At 40.7% G+C, this 18,544-nt stretch overlaps 1 protein-coding gene across 1 annotated transcript in view; it reads right to left on the reverse strand.

The window, feature by feature from the left end:
• RTTN (rotatin) overlaps positions 1–119 on the reverse strand; it is a 165,538-nt gene extending 165,419 nt beyond the window's left edge. The window contains exon 1 of the mRNA XM_077752674.1: positions 52–119. Coding sequence (XP_077608800.1) covers positions 52–82 — 31 coding nt within the window. The 5' untranslated portion in view covers positions 83–119. The remainder of the gene's footprint in view (positions 1–51) is intronic.
• Between the last annotated feature and the right edge of the window lie 18,425 nt (positions 120–18,544).

Consider the following 18,544-nt stretch of genomic DNA (forward strand, 5'->3'; position numbering starts at 1 on the left):
CGCGGCCACGACAGGAGGGCGACTCGGGAGAGGGGCAGCTCAGACTGTTACCGAGTTTCCTGATAAGCCCCGTCAAGACCATTTCGTCCCGCTCAATCAGCCGCCGCCGGAGAATTAAACTGCCGCGCCACAACGTCCGCCTACAATGAGTGTCCCCACGGAAACCCGGCCGGCCGGGCTGCGGGTTCCGCAGAGCCGCAGAGAGCCACCCGGCAAACAGGAGGCGTCCAGGGGGCTGCGGCCGGGCCCCGCGCCTCCGCAGAAGCTTCAAGTCTCTCTGTAATTACTACTACGGGGCTCCCAGACCGCGGTCTCTGTCGTAAGAACCGGAAAGAACGAAGAGACCAGCAGCGAGCAGAACCCGCCTTGGCCGCCGTGCACGTCGGGAGTTGTGGTCTTCGGCCATGTGTGCTCCGCTCCCGGAATTCCGGACGCGCCGCTGCCCCCACCGCCTAGGGTTCCGGCGCCCCAGCGCGGGCTCCGGCGCGGGAGACACCGGTGTGGCAGAGCCCAGCCGGGCCTGCAGACTCGCCCTGACCCCGCCAACCTGAATTCTTGGCTCCCAGAACCATACAGTTTTCAATACAGAGTTTGCTTTGGATTCCCGCACGCCCCCCTCCCCCCCCGTTGGTTACTAAACTTACTCACCCTCTTTAACTGTAAAATGTACCTGCAGCGGCAAATGGTGTCCTTGGACACCTAAATTCAATATAAACAAGTCACACAAAGGAAGGAGGAGGGGCGGGAGGACATAACTGAACAAAAGAGAAAGAAGAGGGCTGTGGAAAGAGAAAAAAATGGGAAGGGGGCGGGCAAGGGTGTGAATTAATATTTGAATCCCACAAAACTGGAATGGCACTGGGATTGGTCTGAACACAGGGAAAAATAAATCTAAGCAACTATAAGAGCAGCAACAAGATTAAATCTGTAAAGAGATTTTCATTCTACAGAACATTTCTCTCACCAGTGTTTCCAATGTCCCTAGAAGAGGGATGCCAAGGTAGGTATATCCATTCTTATTTTGGAAAAATAAAATAAAAATAACTTAACATTCATAGGAGTTCTTCACCCACAGTCACATCAAGTGTCAGATCGAGAGCCTGATCATAATTTTCCTTGTGACATTCTTAGGGCCTTGCTGCCCCTGAAAGGCGTGTAGGCAGGTTAGAGAGTGGTGATGTTAGACCTGGAACTCGAAGAGTAAGTAGGAATTTGTTTGCTAGGCAAATAAATGGGGTAAAGGAATTCCTTCCAAAGAAAACAGTTCAAGCAAAGGCAAGGATTCAGAAGGAGTCTGTCAAGGTCAGGGAAAGAGAGAAATTCTAGGTGGCCAAATTACTTCCAGAAGGCAGGCAGGAGGGTGAAGGGGCTGCTAGCCTCCGTAAATAACGGGCATGCTAGTTCTTCTCTATTGGTCCCTCTGGCTTCCAGTCTGGCTGTGGCGAACGGGAGACGGCAGTAGGAAATTGGAGACTGAGAGGAAAAAGAGGTGTAGATATGTACCCAATGTTCCACTAGCCCATATCTGGGCCTCCCTTGCCAAGATGGTGACAGTGGCTACATTCTTCAACCTTAGGGGAAGAGCTCTTGCTGGGCACTGTGCCAGATGAACCAAGAAGTGGAAACACTTATACCAGCTGAGGAGTTTCTGTAGTTATCCAAGCATGAAAGCTTGGATTGCTGGATTTGAAGTATCAAAGTCAAAATACATATGACAATTGAGGAATAATGGAAATAGCTTTTCAAAGATATTTCTAAGCTGAGAAGTCTTAGATGATTAGAAACTGAGGATGTCTGTAGAGAAAGGGTGCTAATACTGTGAGAGAAAAATATATTACAGTTGACTCTTGATCAACATGGGTTTGCACTGCATGGGTCCACAGATTTTTTTTTAATAAATACTGTAGATGTGTACTGTAGATGTGTTTTCTCTTCCTTATGATTTTCTTAACATTTTCTTTGCTGCACCTTACTATATTGTAAGAACACAGTGTACACACTACATATAACATATACAATATGTGTTAATCAACTGTTATGGGGAAGGCTTCATGTCAACAATAGAAGTTGGTAGTTAAGTTTTTGGGGAATCAAAAATTATATGTGGATTTTTGACTGAACGGGGTCACTGCCCCAAAACCCTGTGTTGTCCAGGGGTCAACTATAATATAAAACAAACATGTTGCAAGTAAAATGGGAGGGATCAAACTATAAAATGGTCTCTTTAAATGAGATATAATGGACATGTAACATTATATCAGTTTCAGGCGTGCAACATGATTTGATATTTGTATACACTGCAAAATGATCACCACTGTATGCCTAGTTACCTTCCATCAAAAGTGGTTTTGTTTATGTTGCCTTTATTTTCTAACTTTTATTGTTATTGTTGAATGTATACTGTTTTTATAATTAGACAAAACTCTTTAAGTCCTGCTTATTACATTCAAAGCAATTATGTATCATTTTTCTCTTAAATACTGATTTGCCAATTTTTCCTCAAAAAAAAATCAATCTTCAATGTTTTAATTCCGTTGAAAAGAATGCTCAGATTCTAATGTATTTACTGTATTTTTATTTATTATCACTTGCTTTCGCATTCCTTTCTTTTTTTTTTAATGTTTTTAAACTTTTTAATTCAATTTTGAGAGACAGAGAGAGACCGAGCACGAGCAGGGGAGGGGCAGAGAGAGACACACACACAGAATCCAAAGCAGGCTCCAGGTTCCAGGCTCCAGGCTCCAAGCTATCAGCATAGAGCCTGATTGTGGGAGCTTGAACCCACGAATCGTGAGATCATGACCCAAGCCAAAGTCACATGCTTAACCAACTGAACCACCCAGGCACCCCTCTCATTCCTTTCTTAGGTATGTTTTGTGGCTCCTTTTCTAACTTCTTGAGCCAAAAATTTTGTTGCTTTGTTTTCATTCTTTCTTTAGTTGCAGATAATTCCATGAATCTACATCTAAGAAAAATTTTAATCATATATCATGAATTGAAATTTATAATGTTCTAACTATGGTTATTGTCAACCATTCTGCAACTGCTATTTCAATACTTTCAGTTTCACCCAAGATCTATTTAGATGGAAGCTTGTAATCAAGTCTTTCCTGCATACACTTTAATTATTAATTTTTGCTATTACTATATCTGCATCAGTAACTGGGGCTTTTATAATTTTGAACTTCGATGTAAGTTTTCTACATGATGCCTGAATACTTTAAAAAATGAGAATCGATGCTTGTGTGGATGTATGGAGAACTGTATGTATGGATATTCTTAATTTTCTACTTGTGCTAAAACAGTGTTTGTTATATTTATTTAAATCTTAACTTATAATAAAAACATTTGGGATTTTACCTGATGATAAATGATAGTCATCCAGCTGGCAATGTATTTGTGGATCAGAAAAGGGATGAAGAGTAGAGACCTTGTATGTTGGAATCTGCTGATCATCACAAGCCACACAACATAATGGAGAAAAACCTATGGACCCAGAAGCACAGGTCGTATTCTAACTATTGAGCTCCACTTAATTCTCAACCATTCTTCAGCCTTTTACTCATACTCATAAATCACTGGCAGGCATGGCCTCAGTCTGTTTTATGGGATCATTTGGCTTAGATGAAGATATTTATTCCCAAAGTCACAGGATATATTCAGTTACTCTCCTAAAACTCATAATACTATTTGTGGTGATATAGTCTAGGAGAAAAAGAAATGCTTTATTTTTTTCTCGGAAAAGTTGTGCAATTTTGCTCTTCTTCAACAGTGTGAACATGAGTTCTAATACAGTGGGTCTGTCATTTGTGATCATATGCATTTCCTACCCTTTATTCCTGTTACTTAACTAATCAAAATATCTGGGGGAACTTGTGTGGCTCAGTCAGTTGAGCGTCCAACTTCAGTTCAGGTCATGATCTCAAGGTGCATGAGTTCACGCCCCTCATTTTGTCTGCTGCTGTCAGCTCGGGGTCGCTTCAGATCCCCTGTCCCACCCCCCTCTCTCTATGCCCCTTCCCTACTCATGCTCTTTCTCTCAAAAATAAACATTTAAATGAAAATATCTGGCTCACAGTCATATAAGCTAAATGAAGTATTAAAACAAAGTATTATGTAGAGCACAAACCTTGGAACCAAACATAGGTTTGATGTTTATTTATTTTATTTTGAGAGAAAGAGAGAGAGAGAGCATGCACATGCACAAGGTAGGGAAGCACAGAGAGAAAGGGCGACAGGGAATCCCAAGCAGGCTCCACGCTGTCAGCACGGAGCCTGATGCAGGGCTTGAACTCATGAACTGTGAGATGATGACCTGAGCTGAACTAAGGTCAGACGCTTAACTGACTGAACCACCCAGATGCCCCCAGACATAGGTTTAAAACCAGCTTTGCAACCTTCTTAATTGCATAATTATGGGTAAGCTAATTAACTTTCCAGATTGCAAATGACAAAACTTTTACTCAAAGAAGTAAGCAAAAGTGAGTTATGTATTACCTCACTCTAGAAAAGTCTCTGGCCGCAGATACTCAAAAAACATTAATATTCTTTTTCTCAGTATCTTAGTTTGCTTCTCTCAGTGTGTTTGTCTCATTCTTTTGTATAACTGGAAAATGTAAGGAAAAGAGGAGTATGGTCCAGACTTCCATCTTCCCATATAGCGAACCAAGAAGAAAGAAAAAAATTTTACTCTCAACATCTGGATATAAAATCCCTGATGGGAATCCCATCAGAACCATCATTATAAGGTTGCCTGATCCTAGGTTACTTATTCACACTCTGAACTGCAGGGCCGGGTACTATAATTGGACTAGAGTTGCAAGGAGTTCGGCAGATTTCCACCAAGGAAATGGGGTGGGGTTAACAGAAAATGGGCAGAAAGAATCCTCGGTAGGGGGAGAAAACCTGATGCCTCTATCACCCCTAAATCTCAGCTTCTACAAGTAGAAATTGGAGCTAAAAACAGCACCCACTGGGGCGCCTGGGTGGCTCAGTTGGTTGACGGCCCAACTCTTAATTTTGGCTCAGGTCATGATCTCACCGTTTGTGAGAGGAGGGAGCCTGCGTGGGATTCTCTCCCCACTCTCTCTGCCCCTCCCCCACTCACATTCACTCTCTCTCTCTCTCTCAAAATAAATAAATAAACATTTAAAAAATTATACAAGATGTTCCAGATAGGTCCTTTCCCTCTCTGCCATGTGAAGACACAGAAAAAAAGATTTGTCTCTGAACCAGAAACCTGAACCAGAAACCAGAAACCCCATCAAACACTGAATTTGTTAGCGCTTTGACTTGGGGCTTTCAAGCTCCAGAACTGTGAGAAGTGAATTCTGTTGTTTATAGGCCATCTCTATTTAATCTACGGTTTTTTTTTCAGGTAGCCTGAGTGGACTAAAATCATTGTCTTTCTAGGGATCGAATACAATGTTGCATTGCATCTCAGTAGTAGCTGTAAGTGTAACCAAGGGGTAGCTCCCTTCATCACACCGGCCTGGCCTCACCCTTCATCACAGGGTCCCAACCTCACCCTTCATCACAGGGGCCCGGCCTCAGAAGCAGTCTTGCTGCCCATTGTAGGAAGCCCTACAGACAGAGGCACTCAGGGCCTTAATGCCTATTTGTGCAGCCGTTCCCCAGGCACAATTTCCAAAACAACGGGAATTTTCCTCATTTTTCAGAGGAAAGAAATTATTGGCCTGAAAGAGAAATCCTTTTACAAGCTACTTTTACATTAATTGGGATATTAATTTATTTATAAAGACAACATATCAAAAACAGCAAGCAATAGGATTCGTAAACAAAAGGACTCGAACTAATAGATGCAGGGAAGTTATTCGTGGTGCCCAGGGCAGGCAAACATTCTGTGTGTCTTCCAGAAAGTTACCCGGAGCCCAGTCTGCCTTACTTAAGAATAAAGATCTTTTATTAATGAATTATTAATAATTCTGATCTTTAAGAAGGAAAGAGAGTCATGGTTAAAAGTTTCATCCCCTACTTGTGAATTTTCCTAATTATGCACCATAACTTTGTCCTATGAATGAATCTACATAATATTTAATTTTTAAGGGGATCATCAAATTCTAATTCATTTTCCCAATACCAAAACAGAAAGGTAATAAATGTTTTATGCCACTTTAAAGTGGAAGAATTGAAACAAGGTATATTCATGTTCCACTTCCAATAACAAAGCAACATGGATTTGAACTCTGCTTTCTTTGCACACTTTAATAATTAGGGCTTTTAATTATAGATGTGGAGAAGCAGAAAAGGAGGTCTGCTATCACCATTTCTGTTCAACATTATACCGTAAGTTTTATTCAGAGTAAATGGCAAGAAAGAGAAATAAAAGACATCCAGATTAGAAAGGAAGAGTAAATCTATTTCTATTTGCAGGTGACATAACCTTACATGTAGAAAATTCTCAGGAATCCACAAAGAAACTATTAGAGCAAAGGAGAGACTTTAGCAAAGTTACAGAATACAAGTCAATATACAAAATCAAGTTCTATTTGTCAACACAAGCAACAAATAATCCAAAAATTAAGTAAAGAAAATGATTACATTTATAATAACAATAAAAAGAATAAAATACTTAGGAATAAATTTAACACAAATATATGACATCCACACGGAAAGTTACAAAGTATCATTGAAAAGCATTTTCTTTTCTTTTTTTTATGTTTATTTATTTTTGAGACAGAGACAGAGCATGAGCAGGGGAGGGGCAGAGAGAGAGGGAGACACAGAATCTGAGTTAGGCTCTGAGCTGTCAGCACAGAGCCTGATGCAGGGCTTGAACCCACATACGATGAGATCATGACCGGAGCCAAAGTCGGACGCTTAACCTACTGAACCACCCAGGCACCCCTTGAAAAGTGTTTTTAAAAAGCCTAAATGAATAGATGGGGCACCTGGATAGCTGGGTCGGTTAAGCATCCGACTATTGATTTGGATTCAGGTCATGATCTCACAGTTCATTATTTCAAGCTCCACATCAGGCTCTGTGCTGACAGTGCAGAGCCTGCTTGGGATTCTCTCTCTCCCTCTCTCTCTCTCTCTCTGCCCCTCCTTCACTCATGTGCTTTGTCTCAGAATAAATAAACTTAAAAAATAAAATACTTGAATAAATAAAAGACATCCTTTGTCAATGATTAGAAGATTCTATATTGCTGAAATGGCACTACTCCCCCAAATTGAACTACAGATTTAAAGCAATTTCTATCAAATACCCAGCCACCTTTCCAGTAGAAAGCGATAGGTTATCCATGTGGAAACAAATATTATTGGCTTATATTCATATGGAAATTAAGGGAAACAGATTAGCCAAAGCAAAATTGAAGGACTTCTGCTTCCCAATTTCAAAACTTACTATGAAGCTCAATACAACTAAAAGTCCAGAAATAATCACTCACATTTGTGGTCAATTGCCTATAAATCAGTGTGCCAAGATGATTCAATGAGGAAAGACTAGTTTTTTTCCACAAATGGGACAACTGTATATCCACATGCAAAAGAATGAACTTGGATCCATATCTCATACCATCTACAAAAGGAACTCAAAAGGGATCAAGATCTTAAATACAAGCACTAAAACTATAAAATTCTCAGAAAAAAACATAGGCATGCATCTTCATGAGTGTGAATTAGGATACAGTTTCTTAGGTGTGAGAGGAAAAACAGAAGCAAAAATTTAAAAAGGTAAACTGGACATCACCAAAACTTAAAATTTTGTGCTTCTAAGGATGCTATCAAATAATTGAAAAGTCAAGGGGCACCTGAGTGGCTCAGTCGGTTAAGCATCCGACTTCGGCTCAGGTCACGATCTCGTGGTTTGTGAGTACGAGCCCTGCGTCAGGCTCTGTGCTGACAGCTCAGAGCCTTGGAGCTGCTTCAGATTCTGTGTCTCCCTCTCTCTGCCCCTCTCCTGCTCTCTCTCTCTCTCTCTTTCTCCCTCTCTCAAAGAATAAACATTTAAAAAAATTTTTAAAAAGAAATTGAAAAGTCAAGGCAAGTATAAATTATTTGCAAATCATATATCTAATAAGAATCTATTATCCAAGATACATTAAAGAAGAACCCTTTTACACAGTAAAAGAACACAACAGTAAAAAGACAAATAGCCCAATTTGAAAATGGGCGAAGAATCTGAATAGATAGTTCTGCAAAGCCGATATCTAAATGGCCAATAAAAACATGAAAAGACCATGAACATCATTAGTTATCAAGGGAATGCAAATCAAAAAAGCAAAAACAAAAACAAAAACAAAACAAAATGAGATACCCCATCCCACTCCCTAGGATGGCTGAAATCAAAAATAGGGGAAACAGCACTGTTGGCAAGGATGTGGAGAAACTGGAACACTCACTCACTGCTGTTGAGAATGTGAAATGATGCAGCCACTGTGGAAAAGAGTCTGGCAGTCCCTCAAAAAGTTAAACATAGAATTAACATAAGACCCAGCAATTCTACTCCTAGATGCATACCCAAAAGAACTGAAAACAAGTATTCAAGCAAACGCTCGCACATGAGCATTCATAACAGACCCCTTTGCAACAGCCAAGGTGGAAATAACCCAAATGTCCATCTGTGGAGGAATGGGTAAACAAAAATACAATCGGATACTATTTAGCCATAAGACAAATGGCGTAGTTATACACGCTGCAACATGGTTAAACTCTGAAAACATTTTATCCAGTGAAAGAACCATGTCACAAAAGGTCACCTATGACATGATTCCATTTACCTGTGTATTCGTTTGCTCAGGCTGCGTGGCTTGAACAGCAGAAATGTACTGGATGAACTGGGAGGAAATAAAGAAAGGAGTTCAAGGTCAAGGCACCAGAAAATTTGGTTTCTGGTGAGATCTCTCATCCGGGCTTGTAGATGGCTGGCCTCTAGCTGTGTCCGCTCATGGATTTTCCTCTTTGTGTGGCCTGGAGGGAGAGGCTCTCCCGTGGCCCTTCCTCTCTGTATGAGGAAAGCAGTCCTATGGGATTAGGGTCCCACCTGATTACCTCATTTAACCTTAATTACTTCCTTAAAGGCATTCTCTCCAAATATAGTCACATTGAGAGGGCTTCAATATGTGGATTTGGGTGGGAAATAATTCAAGTCGATAACAATATGAAATATCCAAAACAGGCAAACTCATAGAGCCAGAAACCAGATCTCCCCCTCCCACCCCCTCTGGGGATGGCTGGAGGGGGGAATGGGCAGTGACTGACAAATGGGTACAAAGTCTTCTTTTGGGGATGATGAAAATGCTTTGGACTTAGATAAAGGTGATAGTTGCACAATATTGTGAACGTTCTTAATGCTATTGAACTGCACAGTTGTATTAAAAAGTTAATTTTATGTTATGTGAATTTCCCATGAATTAAAAAAATTAATAGCAACTTTTTAAAAAAGCAAATAAAAAAATCAGTCAAGTTTTGGTGAGGATGGGGAGAAATCAGAACCTCTATATACTGGTGTAGAAATGTATAATGCTGCGGCAACGGTGGAAAACAGTAGGCAGTTTTTCAAATAGGTAAACATGGAGTTACTATGCGACCCAACAATTTTACTTCTAGGTACATGCCCCCAAAACGAAAGCACGTAGTCACAAAAACTTGTACATGAATGTTCATAACAGCCTTATTCACAAGAGCTGAAAGGTGGAATTACAACCAAATGTCTGTAATTCATGAGTGGAAAAAAATGGGTAGATGGAATGGATAAATCACATCTATACAATGAAACACTATATAGCCAAAAAAAAAAAAAAAAAAAAAAAGGGGGGGGANGAAAAAAAAAAAAAAAAAAAAAAAAAGAGGGGGGATGAAATACTGATACACCCTATAACATGGATGAAACTTGGGAACATTGTGCCCAGTAAAAGAAGCCAGACACAAAAGACCACACATTATATGATCTCGCTTACATGAAACATCCTGAAAGGGCACATCTAAAGAAACAAAATGATTTAGTGTTTACTTAGATGGGGTAGCTAAGGGGTAGGGGGTTTCTTTTGGAGATGATGAAAATGAAAATGTTCTCAAATTACCTGTGGTGACAGTTGCACATATCTGTGAATAAATAAAAACCACTGAAATGTACACTTTAAATCACTGAATTACATGGCACATGAATTATATTTCAATAAGCTATTACAAAAATAAAAGCAATAAGACATTAAGGTGAAAACAAGAATTTATTTCATAAAGAATTTGTAAAGACATCAGCATGGTTTGGTAAGGAAACTCAAAAGAGTGTCCTTTCCTGAGAATTTATGAGAGCTGCACTTTCCATATATCTGGTGACATTTAGATGCAGCCTTTCCAAAGTGATAGATTAGACGAATGGCCCTTATGTGAACCTTTGAGCTTCATTCCCAGATATCTACATTATTCAGCAAGACATTTCCACCTCCGTTTCCCTACTACCTTCCCACTGGGGGTAACTGTTCACTCTGTAATTTAACCTCTCAGAAACATTCCCTTTGGTAAAATGAGGTAAGTATATACTTTCCACACCATGAGATTCAATTAACTAATGATGGAGGAGTTCGTGGATGAAGAGTGCAGTGGAAGTTCCAAGTAATATTGTTATTATGTTTAGAAATATTTTCAATATGTAAAGTCATATAACCTCATTATTACAGTCAGATCCATGATTCCTGGCATGTGTCACTACCAGGGAAAAGAACTAAGAGCCCACTCTTTAGAGATCTAGCACAAACACATATTTTCCTGTGATCTTCAGGTGGTGCCCACGTTTGCGACGTCTCTCAACTCAACTTTAATGATAATGGCCTCCATTTGCGCCCCGGCTGAATGTAATCTATTTAATTGAAGTTCCGAAAATGACCCTGACTTCCAGCCCTGCCTTGGCTGGTGAGACAGCTATGTTGAATGCATCTCGGGTCTGTAAATAAAATACTGATTCTAGTTACTTCCACAGAGTGCATTTGATAGTATGGGTTTTTTTTTTTTTCAGTGCTGACTCAATTTTAAAGTTAGGTATCTCTAAGGGAAAGTGGGATGCCAGTTAAGGCAAAAAAGGAAGTCTGGAGCTAACACTGGCAATTTCTTTAAAAAATACTTTGAGCCCTCTCTTAATTTGTGAAGGTAACCTTGCACAGCCATCAGGTAGATTAAACACCGTGTCATGTTGACTCTGAAATGAAGACAACGGTCCTGGAATTCTAAAGAACATCTCTGCATACAGCAGGTCTACAATCAATATGCTTTTTACTGATAGTATTTTAGGACACTTCAGATGGTCTAGGACAGACTGAGTCTCAAAGGGGCCTTTACCTGACGACTTGAAGACCTCTCCATCTGTGCTTTTCCACAGGACTTCTGTCCATGCTGTCTGCTTAATAAATATTCTGATTAAAAAGTGAACAGAGGACACTTAAGACCATTGTACTGGTAGTTTCTGACCATAATTTACTTGTTTTTTAATTTTTAATCTTTATTATTTTTGAGACAGAGAGCAAGCAGGGGAGGAGACAGAGAGAGAGAGAGAGACCCAGAATCTGAAGCAGGCTCCAGACTCTGAGCTGCCAGCACAGAGCCCGATGCAGGGCTTGAACCCACGACCAGGAGATCATGACCTGAGCTGAAGTCGGCCGCTTAACCGACTGAGCCACACAGGTGCCCCTGACCATAATTTTTTAATCATACATTTTCCCCTCTGTGAATTCCCCTCTATGAATTCATATCCTTTGTCTTTTGTTCTGATAGTACCTAGTGCGGAGAATAGTCACCCCAAAGATGTCCACAACCTATTTCTGGAAGGTACAAGTATCTTACTTTACATGGCAAAGGAGAATTAAAATTGCAGATGGAATTAAGATTGCTAATCAGATGAGTTAGGATACAGAGAAAGTATCCTAGAATTTCTGAGTGGGCTCAATGTAATTATAAGGGGCTTTAAGGGGTGCTTGGGTGGCTCAGTCAATTGAGCCTCCAACTTCAGCTTAGATTATGATCTTGTAGCTCCTGAGTTTTAGCCCTGAACTGGGTTTGCTGATATCAGCAGGGAGCCCTCTTGGGATCCTCCGTCCCCCTCTCTCTCTGCCCCTCCTGGATTCACACACTGTCTCCCTCAAAAATAAAAATAGGTAAATAAATAAAGGGCTTTAAAGGTTGGGGGTGGGGGGAGACAAAAAAGGAGGTCACAGTGAGCCAGTGTGAGATTCATGTGCTGTTGCTGCCACGGACTTTGAAGATGACCAGAGAATGCTGTTAGCTCCAGAAGCTGGAAAAGGCAAGAAAGGGATTTTCCTTTAGAGTCTGCAGAGAGGACATAACCCCGCAGACACCTCGAATGCAGCCCAGGGATACCCTTGTCACACGCTGGACTTGCAAAACTGTAAAGTAATGATTTTTTGTTGTTCTAAGCCAGCGAGCTTGTGACCATTTGTTACAACAGCATACAGAAAACGGATATAGCTCAGAACTAGAGTTCCTTGGAGAGTGGAGGTACTGACCCATGTTCTACTTTTCCATAGCAAACCAGTCTTCTGGCTTCGAATCTGTCGCTTATCCTATGCTGTCCTTCACTCAACAAAAATCCTTAGTTTTTGTGCAGTCAAATCTGTCTCATTTTTCCCCCTCATGCATCGTACACTTTGGTATTTCATTTAAAACCTTTTCTCTCCTTCAAGTTCCAAAGACATTTTCCTTTCCTTCTGCTGTTAGTGTTACGGCTTAAACTATCCAGTTTAGGTTTCCAGTTCGCCGAGAAGCTGATCATTCACGTGGGGTGAAGTAGATCTCTGTTGGTTAGGATGTAACAGGGTCCAAACTAGCTGAGGCTTCAGAAAGACAGAAATTTCTTTGTCTCTCACTGAAGGTCACGATATCAACAGGCAATCCAGATGTGCAGATCCTCAACCCGTGCCTTCCATTTTGGAGTCCAGGCAGCTGTTTTAACACATGTTTCATCTTCAGGGACTGGGGAGGTTTTATTTCCCCCTGCTTTCTGATGAACACATCCAAAGACCGAAACTTACATTATGTTCTGCTTTAGATTTTCTCCAAATTTGGGGCTTTAACTTTCTTAAGTGTCATTTATGTCTGTGTATCTTATAATTTTCCGGGTGGGGGGCAGATTTCTATGAACACTTGGCAGATTCAGAAGTTTTTTCTGTTTTTCATTCCATTGCCTGTCCTAGAACAATCTTCTGTGAAAGTTTTGTCTTTGGGTTTCAATGTTGTGTCATGGTGTAATTTTTTGGAAGATATTTACTTATTTGTTAATGTTCCAAATATCAATCAACAAGAAACACCATGAAATGGTATCAATGGAAATAATTAAGTTAAACCAGTAGATACATAGAATCTTCAAAGTGTGGTTGCACTGGCAGGTACATAGGTGATGAGACTTATTTTATAACTGACAATAGGCAAGTTTCTTTTGATGCTTATTTTTAAGAATCATTCCAATTTCAAGAACATGAATGCAGTAATAATAATAATAGTAATAAACAACAGAAAACTAGGCAATTGTTCCACTTTTTCTGCTAAAATCTACCACAAAATTATGTTCTTTAGCATTACAGATTAAGCAAATATTTAAGAGGAGAAGAAAGGGGTTGGGAGAAGCATGGAAAAAAATATCTAAGACATGACTTAAAAAAAGAGAAAGAACTTACTTAAATAGACATTTCTCCAAAGAAGAAATACAAGTGGCCAAAAAGCACACGAAAAGATGCTCAACATCCTTAACCATTAGAGAAATTCAAGTTTTGACAGGACCTTTGATAGACAGTGATCTATCTCCTCACGCCCATTACTATGGCTACTATCAAAAATGAAAACAAAAATCCAGAAAATAACAAGTGATTGGCAAGATGTAGAGAAATTGGAACCCTTAACCCTGTTGGTATGAATGTAAACCTGTAAGGAAAACACACGGCTGTTCCTAAAAAAAATTAAATATTGAATTACCATTTGATCCAGCAATTCTGCTTCTGGGTACGCACCCCATATAAAAAGCGAGAGCTCAAAGAGATATTTGTACACACTTGTACACATTTGTACACACTTGTAGCGTTGTTCAAATACTCAACATGCAGAAGCAACCCAAATGTCCATCAACAGATGAATTAGATGAACAAATTGTGGCTCATGGATGCAATGAAATATTATTTATCCTTGACAAGGGGATGAAACTCCCTGAAACCTGAGGACATTATAAGTAAAGTAAAACATACACAAGGACAAACACTCTATGATGCCACTTATATGAGCTACCTGGAATAGTCACGTTTACAGAGACGGAAGTGGAATGGTGGCAGCCAGGGGCGGGCGCAAGCGCACGTTACTGTTGAATGGGTCCAGAGTTTCAATTCAGGAGGATGAAAACGTTGTGGAGCTGGGTAGTGATGAAGCCTGCACAACAGGGGAAATGTACTATGTCACCGAGCTGTACACTTAAAAATGGTTAGGATGGTGGGTAAGCTTTAAAGGGCACCTGGATGGCTCAGTTGGTTAAGCATCTAACCCGATTTCTGCTCAGGTCATGATCTCATAATTTGTGGGATTGAGCCCCACATCGGGCTCTGCACAGAGCATGGAGCCTGTTTGGGATTCTCTCTCTCTCTCTGCCCCTTACCTCTTAAAATAATAAACATTTTTTAAAGATGGTAAACTTTATTTAATGTATATTTTACCACCATTTTAAAAATAAACTAAAAAAGACAGATAAATTTGAAAAGTGAGAAGAAATGGCCAATAATAGAGTCCTATAGTGTCTCACCACAGTTCTGTGACTTTGTGCAAAGGCGACACTTTACAGTTAACAAAACAAACAGGTGACAACGTCACACAGAAATGGGGCATGAAGGACATATCAGTGCAGAGGACATCTGAGTCACATCAGGAACCTGGATGGGCTGGGTGGAATCGCAGAATGTAATTCAAAGTGAACTTAGAGGAGGTGCCTCACTGGCTCAATCAGTTAAGCATCTGACTTCAACTCAGGTCATGATCTCATAGTTTATGAGTTCAAGCCCTGTGTTAGGCTCTGTGCTGGCATCTCAGAGCCTGGAGCTGCTTCAGATCCTCTATTTTTCTCTCTGCCTATCCTTTGCTCACTCTCAGTCTTTCTCTCTCTATCTCTCATCAGTAAATAAAACATTTTTAAAAATTAAAAATGAATTTAGAGATGGTGTTCATGGTTTAGTTTGTTTGCTTGTTTGTTTTTTTTTTAATTTTAACCCAGTGGCCATGGGCTTCCAGAGTGCGAGTCAATCCTAACTTGCTTATAATTTTATATATCTGCTTTTATTTATTTATTTACTTATTTTTGAGAGAGGGCATAAGTGAGCAAGGAGCAGAGAGAGAGAGAGAATCCCACTAGGGACAGGGTGGGGGGTGAGAGAGAGAGAGAAGCAGGGCTCACCTGAAGAGTGTCTCATGTTCACCTGAAGTAGGGCTTGAGCTCACCTGATGTGGGACTCGAACTCATGATCCGTGAGATCATGACCTGAGCCATAGTCAAATGCTTAACAACTGAGCCACCCAGGTGCCCTACATATTTTTTTTTAAATTTGCACACATGCACTACTGTAGGGAGAAAGTCTGTGGCTTTCATCAGATTCCCAAAGCAATTTCTCAACCTGCAGAAACTGAAGAAATAGATCTACTCCAAGCTCCCCTTTCTTGGATGAGGAAGCTGAGACTTGAAGAAAGGTGGCTTCAGGCCTAAGGTCACAGAGTTAGTTACAGTAGAATCTGCTTCTCCTTTTCACAGACGTATTTGGAGTTTCAGGTGACTTCCCCCTTGAGGGTGTTTCCATTTTTAAGAGAGCGCTTCTTGGAACTAGCTGTCCTCAGAACAAAGGGATGGCTTGTAAGCGCTGCTGGCTTTTCTGGCCCTGCCTTTACTGATTCCAGTGGGAGTCCTTTACCGAGGGAGGGACGGGGACGACCAGAATAGAAGCAGAGGAAGGGTACAGTATCTGCTCACAGCCATGGAGGGCGGGGGGCAGGTGCAGACTGTAACTTCTTGGATGTCCTTGGGCTTAAATGACCCCCCTGAGATAGTGACAGGAAGTAGAACCATTGTACTCCTATCACAGAAGGATCTAGCTGCAGGGCGGGGCACGGGGAGGTCCAGCTTCCCCAGGGAGGCTGGAGAGTGATTCGCAGCAGGACCTTCCCAGAACAAAAGGAGAAGGAAGAAATTTGGGCTGAGCACAATGAGTGCAGAGACCAAACAGGCAGTCTGATAAAGCATCAAGTGGGGCAAAGAAATCTAAGCTCTCTTCTTGGCGGGAACTAGCTATGTTTTAGTAATAAGATCCTTTCTCAGGAAAGCAGGTGCTTTGTGGACAACTGCTCTTAATAAGCACACATCAGTAGGTTTGGCTGAAAACCCCACAATCCCAGAGAATAGAATAGTTAAGTCAAATAATGAAGGTGCCATAGTAGTTCAGTAACTGAAGGCACACTGCCTGATACCGTGCGCCCTTCCATTAAGTCTCAGAAACGTGCGCCAGGTGACACAATGCTCAAGGGAAGTGTTAGTTAAATTAGTAGATTAGAATTAACAACTAATTAAACTCGGGGCATAGTCTTCCCAGCATGAAGCAGTAGTCAGCCAGAGCCTATTCTAATTAGCCAGGGGGAAACAGTACTCACGGGAGGAGGAGGGGAGCAGCCCAAAGGTGCTCCCAGATGTTCGGAATCTCTACAGTATCAGCTCAGAAGATCCAGTTTGTGATGAGGAGAGACATGTTTTACGAACGTGGAAGATTCCAGAAATAACTTATTTTTCTATGCATGAATATAAAGCTGTCTCTTTCAGGGGTACCTGAGTGGCTCAGTTGGTTGACCTTCTGACTTCAGCTTAGGTCATGATCTCATGCTTCATGAGTTCAAGCCCAACAATTGGGCTCTCTGCTGTCAGCACGGAGCCCGTTTTGGATCTTCTGTCCCCGTCTCTCTCTGCCCTTCCCCTGCTTGCACTCTCTCAAAAATAAATAAATTCTTAAAAATCTGCCTCTTTCACGGGGCACTTGGGTGGCTCAGTTGGTTAAGTGTCTGACTTCGGCTTGGGTCATGATCTCATGGTTCATGAGCTCTAGTCCTACATCAGACTTTCTGCAGTCAGCATTGAGCCCACTTTGGATCTTCTGCCCCCCCTCCCGCTCTATCTTTCAAAAATAAATAAATATTAAAAAAATTTAATCTGCCTCTTTCAGACTATATGGATAGCAAATATAAGGAATGCTGGTTTGTTTTTTCTTATATTCATGAAATGAACTCTCAGGAAGTTTGAGGCATAAGAATTAGAGTGTTCTGCTTCTCCAGAGAAGATATCTAGATGGCCAACCGACACACGAGAAAATGCTCAACATCACTCATCATCAGGGAAATACAAATCAAAACCACAATGAGATACCACCTCACACCAGTCAGAATGGCTAACATTAACCACTCAGGCAACAACAGATGTTGGCGAGGATGCGGAGAAAGGGGATTTCTGTTGCATTGCTGATGGGAATGCAAACTGGTGCAGGCACTGTGGAAAACAGTATGGAGATTCCTCAAAGAATTAAAAATCTGGGGTGCCTGGGTGGTTCAGTCGGTTAAGCATCCGACTTCGGCTCAGGTCATGATCTCAACAGTTCCTGGGTTCAAGCCCCACGTCGGGCTCTGTGTTGACAGCTAACTCAGAGCCTGGAACCTATTTCAGATTCTGTATCTCCCTCTCTCTCTGACCCTCCCTCGCTCATGCTGTCTCTCTCTCTCTCTCTCTCTAAAAAATAAATAAAACATAAATTTTTTTTTTTTTAAATCGAACTACCCTTACAACCCAGCAATTGCACTACTAGGTATTTATCCAAGGGATACAGGTGTGCTGTTTCAAAGGGGCATATGCACCCCAATGTTTATACCAGCACTATCAACAATAGCCAAAGTATGGAAAAAGCCCAAATATCATCAATGGATGAGTGGATAAAAATGTGGTATGTTGTGTATATATATATATATATATATACACAATGGGGTATTACTCAGCAATCAAAAAGAATGAAATTTTGCCATTGGTAACTATGTGGATGGAACTAGAGGGTATTATAAGCGAAATTAGTCAGAGAAAGACAAATATCATATGACCACTCATATGAGGACTTTAAGATGAACATAAGGGAAGGGAAGCAAAAATAATATAGAAACAGGGAGGGAGACGAAGCATAAGAGACTCTTAAAATTTGGAGAGCAAACAGAGGGTTACTGGAGAGGTTGTGGGAGGGGGGATGGGCTAAATGGGTGAAGGGCATTAAGGAATCTACTCCTGAAATCTTTGGTGCACGATATGCTAACTAACTTGGATGTAAATTAAACAATAAATAAATTATTTTAAAAAAGATTTAGGATGTTCTGCCAATAACTTTTATGCTGCAAGTAGAATTTGAATTATTTACACAATAAAAAATGAAAACTTTTTTCCTGTGATGTCAAATGTACAGTTTTCTGCTATTATAATTTTTTAATCATATACTGACTACTGAGTTATCTAAGGGTTATCTATAATAATGTG

The sequence above is a fragment of the Crocuta crocuta genome, unplaced genomic scaffold (assembly GCF_008692635.1).
Source record: "Crocuta crocuta isolate KB4526 unplaced genomic scaffold, BGI_CrCroc_1.0 scaffold101, whole genome shotgun sequence".
NCBI lineage: Eukaryota > Metazoa > Chordata > Mammalia > Carnivora > Hyaenidae > Crocuta > Crocuta crocuta.